The sequence below is a fragment of the Silene latifolia genome, chromosome Y (assembly GCF_048544455.1).
Source record: "Silene latifolia isolate original U9 population chromosome Y, ASM4854445v1, whole genome shotgun sequence".
Classification (NCBI taxonomy): Eukaryota; Viridiplantae; Streptophyta; class Magnoliopsida; order Caryophyllales; family Caryophyllaceae; genus Silene; species Silene latifolia.
The window spans coordinates 203,949,420-203,956,435 of NC_133538.1; the positions used below are offsets into that span (position 1 = coordinate 203,949,420).

The 7,016-nt window shown below is 34.3% G+C and overlaps 1 protein-coding gene across 1 annotated transcript; it reads right to left on the reverse strand.

Moving 5' to 3' along the window:
- Positions 1 to 387: 387 nt before the first annotated feature.
- Positions 388 to 2,199, reverse strand: LOC141629879 (exocyst complex component EXO70H1-like). The gene has a single exon (XM_074442802.1). The coding sequence runs from the start codon at positions 2,197 to 2,199 to the stop codon at positions 388 to 390; it is 1,812 nt and encodes a 603-aa protein (XP_074298903.1).
- Between the last annotated feature and the right edge of the window lie 4,817 nt (positions 2,200 to 7,016).

Sequence of the window (7,016 nt, forward strand, 5' to 3'; positions counted from 1 at the left end):
AACAGAAAATTATTATTTAAGGAGATTGGGATAGGAAAATGGAGAGAAAGGAAATGGAGATGATCCATCCCCCTTTTTTTATATATATTATTACTATTATTATTATTATTATTATTATTATTGCTAATTCTCACCCATCTCCGACTTCGGTTTGACCATTGACTATGTTTGACTTGACCAAAAACGGAGGTTATTATAATAGGTGGTATCATGACCTGATTTCCGTAAGCATTAAAATTGTCCTTATAAGACATCTAATAAAAAGCATAGTAGTTAGCATAATGGTTTTAAAACTCAAAACCAAACAACACAAAATCACAAATACGAGTATATAACACAAATAAAGTCAATATGCAAACATAGCTATTGGAAAATAAGCCCATCACTTCACTGTTGACGGATGAGGAGGAGAAGACGCCTACGACGTCGTTGCAAGCCTGGAGCCTCTGACCCACCTTCGGACGACATTTCTGCAGCAGCACATGAGACGGGATCGTCAGCGTCAGGACCATCCAAGAGGTCGGACAAGTAATTCTCCAAATCTTCGGGAGTAAACTTGACGACTGACTCAATCTTCCCTCGCTCCCTATTCTTAGCCAACAATATCCTATATTTCTCGTACACCTTCCGATATCTGGCATCTACCTTTTTCCTTATCGACGACTTTATCTCTTCTCGTAGTTTTGCATCTTGTACGACCCAGTCAACCTGCTTGCGATACTCCTCTTCAAACTCCGCATTAAATCTCTTAAAACTCTCCTTTATTTTATCCAGTGGAATCTCCACTGTTAGATCACAAGGCAATGCCGCGATCACTCTTCCCCAACCGTTCCTCTCGTAATTCGCTGCATACTGTGAGACCTTAGCGCCGTGTTTGGTCACCCATTTTTCACCCAGCACGGTAAATAGTTTCGTTCCCCTGACTTTTTTCACCACGTACTGTAAATTATTCGCCAGGAATAGATACGACAGTGACACGTCCTTGTAGAGCTCAGATTTCGCGTCTAGTTTACAGAGTAAAACTAAAATTAACCACGCGAAATGCAAGGCGACTGGAGACGTGGTTGTTTCACCTTCGAAGTAACTCTCAGGTAACGGCGACTGTAAACTTGCAGGATAATCAGCCAAGATTTTATCCAATGCAGCAGTGTGGTGAATTAAATTGGAAAAGTAAGTCATGACGTGGCGTGTTAGCTGGTGGACACCGCCTCCTGGGACGATGTTCTTGGAATTGTCTTTCTGAATCGACGCTTCAAAATCGGCCAGCGTTGTTCTGACGGCTTCAGTGATACGACTAGCGGATGATCTCGCCTGTGCTCGAACAGATGAGGTTAACTCTGAAGCAAAGATTCGATCAACTTCAGATGACAGCTCTGCAATGGTTTCGTACAGTTCGAGAAATTTGAACAGTTTATCTGGAGATTTCTTAGAATGTTTGGCAAGTTTCCCTGGAATCCGAAACAGAAGCAACGCAGAATCTTTGCAAACATCAGAGAAAATAGATTCGGTGACAAGAGACGGTTGAGAACATGTCGAAAAAAGATAATCACAAACAATCTTTTCACCAGAAAATATGTGCATCACCGCGTATCTAACAGAACTCATCGAGTTATTCATTTTCGCTTCAATTGTATCCCAATCCATTTTAACAACCTGCGATTTCTTCAGCTTACGAACTCCAAGCTTTAGAACTGCATCCTCCACAAACGATTTTCTCGCAAGTCTGTAAACTTTCAAGCATTTTTTGGTAAATCCAGCGCTCATCATGCAATCTGCAATCAATTTTAGGTCAGCCATAACTGAGGCGTCTTTTGAAGTCGCATCATCATCATCAGATGATATGGTGTAGACATTATTATTATTATGGTCGTCAGAAAAGCGAGTATGATCATATTTAGAGTATAATTGGTCCTTGTTAGTCTTAAGAAGGGAGAAAAACTCGCGGCTGAGGCGCTTCCTGGACATGCGCAACAGGTTCTGACCAGAGACGATTTTCTTATTAGAGGTGGTGTTAGCGGAGTTGGCAGAGGTGAGGAACTGAAGGGCGGCCTGAAGGTCTTTAACTGCGCGCATAAACTCAAGGACTTCTTCGCGGCTATGGTAGTTGAAAAGGGAGGTGTTGGGGCAGTAGTCGGAGGAGGCCTCGTAGTTCTCCCATTTCGAGATTATTTTCACTGCTTCGTCTAAGCTTTCCTCCATTATTATCGCCTTCCCCAATTAAGGTCTCGATTATACTTATTCTTATTTGAAAAAGACGAAGATGATTTGGAGACGAGAAATGTCATTTGTGTAATAAATTAGAGAATAATTAGAGGGAAATGATAGAGAAGAGAGTATGGGAGAGAGTACGTAGAGTTAGGGACAAAGGATGGAGGTGAGGATATTAAGGAGGCAAGAGAGGTGATCACAAAATGTGGATTTTTGTAAGAATAAATAAAATCACAAGGATAATTAATTGGTGATATATAATTAGAAAATAATAATTCAAGTGTTGAACCTAGGTACTTTAGGTACATTATTCAACTCGAATTTAGTAAAACATCAACTCCTAAAGCCAGTAAAGTCATGAGAAGTGTTATTCATAACTTGACTTCGAATATCGTTTAGCAAAAAGTACAAAAAAGTTTTAAATGTCGGTATCGGTCGTAGTCGCGGTATAACCGGTCCTTAATAGACCGTCGCGGACGGATCACGGTGAATCTCGGTGATGTCTCGTATCGATAGAGTGAAAATCCAATACAACTCGGCGAGATTTTGAACCTTGGTACAAATTCAACATATTTTTTTTTTTTTTTTTTTTGGTACTTAAGAGGGGCAAAGCCCCGATAAAATTAACTACTGGCTATTACACGGACAATAGCTACCCCAAAAATATCGTCTCTAAGAATTGTACGGAGAACATTAAACGGCGAAACGGCTATAAACTTGACTAATAATCTTGGTGGCTATGACCCGGTTACATTTTATCAGTATTCAATGTTATCCTCAAGGCTATAAACTATAGTTGCTCCCATGTTTGCCATTTAGGACTTGCTTGGGATGGGAGTAATTATTAAGGGAGTAATGAGAGCTAAAATATGAAGAAATGGGAGAAGATTAGTGCTTTGTGGTGGTTGTGGAGGGTGGAAAGAGGAGGTGAGGGAGGAACTATTACCTCTATATGGAGGTAATAATTACTTGCAGGGGGAGGTGGATAACAATTACTCCCCTAATAAAGGGAGTATTACACTATATTTCCCCATCATATCAATATCAATCAATATCAATATCAATCAATATCTATCTATATTAATAAAGGAAGCTTTTTTCGAGCGATTACAGAGAGTCCAATTTTTACGAACTACCTAATATTTAAAAAAAAATAAAATAACCACAGTCCCAATGAAAGTTGGTATTCTCGGACGTCCGGTATTCTCATGCTACTGGCTAGAATTCAAGTAGATATGTACTACGTATCTTATAGTAATTAACACTAGACTTCCAAGACTCCTCAGTTCTTAATGAACAATTTTAGTCGTAATAAGACTCTAACTATTTGCGTATATAAATATGGCTTTTAACAGTAAAAAAAAACATAAATTTTCAAGCATAGATTCCTCTGAATTTCCCCTTCCCTTCAGATATTTATTGTGTACACAATTTTTATATGTCTCATTATTTTAGCGGTGTTTACTTGCTAACGTAATTTTTTTTTTTTTTTTTGTGCAGTGCAATATTGTCTGATATTATATAAAATTTAGCATACTTGAGGTAATCGTTTTTCCTATTTCAATATGGCAAATACTTCTTAAAACTGTTTCAGGGAGGTGTTTGTATTAGATTTTATTAAGAGACCGTCTCTTCAACGACCTATTATTTAGTATTTGTGTGCAGATATTGTAGCTGTGCAGTAAGCCCGTAAGCATGAAGATTAATCGCGATGAACCAACACGTAAGCTTCCTTTGCCTACCATCAACGAACCAATATATTAGGTTTTCCCATGTACGTTTCATAGCTTGATGGTGCTATATATGCAAGGACTTTGGTGTTTGTTCAATGCTGCTTTTGAGGGATACAACAAGTTTTAGTTTTCTTTTTTTCATGTTCATTCATTATATCATGTTTTTCTATTTTATTATTTTGATAAAATACAATGTATTGTTTTATAGTTTGATGTTGTTACATATCTAATATGTTTTTATTAGAGAATATTAGAATAGAATATTAGATAGAATATAATATTAAGAAATATATTATTAAGTGGAAAGATAATATTATGGTTATCATAATATACTATGTTAGCCACAATATACATAATTTTACATATCGGATTGTATAACGTTCCTAATAGTAGTAATATTTTCAGAAATTGGATGACAATTTGACCACATCGGTATATATTTTCCTTTACAATTTTTTTTTCAGCTTGTGTCCATGTATGTCTGCGAACAACTAATTCTACTACGATACGGAGTATTATAATGCGCAAGCAATCGACTTAAAAAAAATATGAAAATAGTACACTTTGAACAAAATGAGAACTCAATTGTTGTATTCTTAGGAGTTAAATCCACACTTCCCAACCCACCCACAAACTCCTCCTTAAACAACAATTTGGGTTTGATGTATATCACACAAGTTTAGCGCAAAAGAGAGTGTACAATATGGTTGTCCGGTAGTGTTGTGTTGCAATTTTTATCCATGATCATTCCTTTCTCTCCGTTATTTTGTGCAAAACGAATCCTGAGGTTTAATGAAAGAGTTGAAAGATCATTCATGATTTATATAGTGCGCGTAAGAGTTAAAACAATATTAAAAATTACATTAATAAATACTCCCTCCGTCCCGGTCATTTGTTGTCCTTTTCCATTTTGGGGTGTCTCAGTCATTTGTTGTCCTTTCTATTTTAAGAATGAACTTGATGAGTAATTTTATCATTCTCATTCAATTTGTTCCACTTGTCATTTAGTTATTGGCCTTTTCCTCATTCCTTGGTCTTTGTGCCAAAACGAAAGACAACAATCGACTGAGACGGAGGGAGTACGACTTATTAGAGTTCTATAAGTTCAAAAAATTCTAAAATCTATCAACATATTGTATTAGTTAAAAAAAAATCTAAAATCCATCAACATATTGTATGTATTATTATTGTTTATATAGTCAAACAACGCTCCCATAATTAAAGATAAGCTAATATTTACAAATATATTTAGAAAAATATGGTAATAAAGGGTGTGAAACCAATTTAACCACACAACTCTAATGTGCCTAATAGTGTTAAAACATAAAACGCAAAGATAAGTTATGCAAGTACTATGAATTTGTTAAGAAACTTATATATAATAGTGAATCTAGAGCAGATTTTAAATTGTGCGTATATATAAGTCTTCGAATACAAAATATACATAAGCCTTTGAATAAAAAATACGATAACACGAGTATATGTACCTATTTATCTATCTATATATAGGGGATTTTTTTTATTGAGCGATTACAAATAGTACAAGTTTTAGAAAACACTTCGAACACTATTAGATTCAATTTGAGAACGACTTAAGTATTACTCCCTCTATTCCGATCAATTGTTGTCCTTTGATTTTGGCACAAAGACCAAGAAAATTAAATTTAAGGGGTCCAAATATTAGATGACAAGTGGGATAAATTGGGTGTGAATAATCAAAAATTTCATCAAATCCAATCCTAAAACAAATGACAATAATTGACCGAGACACCAAAAATAAAATAAGGATAATGAGATGATCGAACAGAGGAAGTACAAGATAAAATTTGAAATGAAATTACGTCATTATCTTAAAGACGATCTTAGGATTATATACTACATTAGGACACAGCTTCAATTCATAGACCAAATTAAATAAGGACTCCAATGCCTAATGAAGGACTTAACTACCCAATTCATACGTTCACTATGCAAGCTACTAATCTCTAATTAAAAAATTATAAGATATTAAAGAGATCTTATTAGAAAACCTTGTTTATCACTAAAGCGTTCATGAGCACAAATTCTCATATGTACTTCTAGAATCAACTATTCTCTTACGGGCAAAGGAAGCTTACGTGTTAACAGAAATTAAATAATGAACCAACTATTCATTATTTTTAACAGAAATTCTTATTTTAGATGGGTGTATCTTCGTTTTAAGCTTAGGATGGGACAAGTAGAAAAGATAGATGAGACAAAAGTAAATTCCCGTGTTTATAATAAACAGTTACACTATACATTTATACATATACGTATATCAATACAAGCAAAGTAGTATATAGTTGCGACCATGAAAACACTTTTTGGTTACTATATTATACATAACAGAGCAATTACAAATAGGCCCGTGCATCGCACGGGCATTAAATCTAGTATATACTTAAAAGAGGAACTTTTCGAGCAATTTCATTGGCTACTGCTTTTGTCCAATAAATAATGTTTATTTCTTTTGTTTAATAAATAATGTATATTAAAAAATATACATTAAACTTACAACTATTTTACCAATTGAATTAAAAAATAGAAAAGATAAAAAGAATTGTAGAATTAAAAAAAGATAAAAGATAAAAAGAATTGTAGATATAATTATAGAATTTTTTTATTGGTGAAATTAAATTAAAGATAAGAAATTCTATTTAATTAGATAAATTTGGTTTGATTAAAAAAAAGGAACATAAACATTCGATGACAGTTTTTGGTATTAGAATTTGATTTCTATTAAAAGACAACAATGCTTTGCTATATATTTATAGCTCTTTGCACGAACTCCCTTATGCACCATGTATATGTATATTTGATAACATTTTTTTTACTTTCTCAATGTTTTGCTCTTTTGATTATTGTTTGTCTTGGATTGTGTATATTGTATAGCATATGCCTTTCGTATGTTGTAGTTTATTGTTTCTCTTAACTTTTTTTTCTGATTTCTTATGCCTTAATAATGTTGAATTAACTATGTTGCGATTTTATTTGTGTTAGCCTATTATTCTATATGATCAGACCGCATCTTAGCCAACAACATACGGTCAAGTT

Coding starts and splice junctions, on each gene's coding strand:
- LOC141629879 (XM_074442802.1), bottom strand. CDS start 2,199: ATGGAGGAAAGCTTAGACGAAGCAGTGAAAATAATCTCGAAATGGGAG.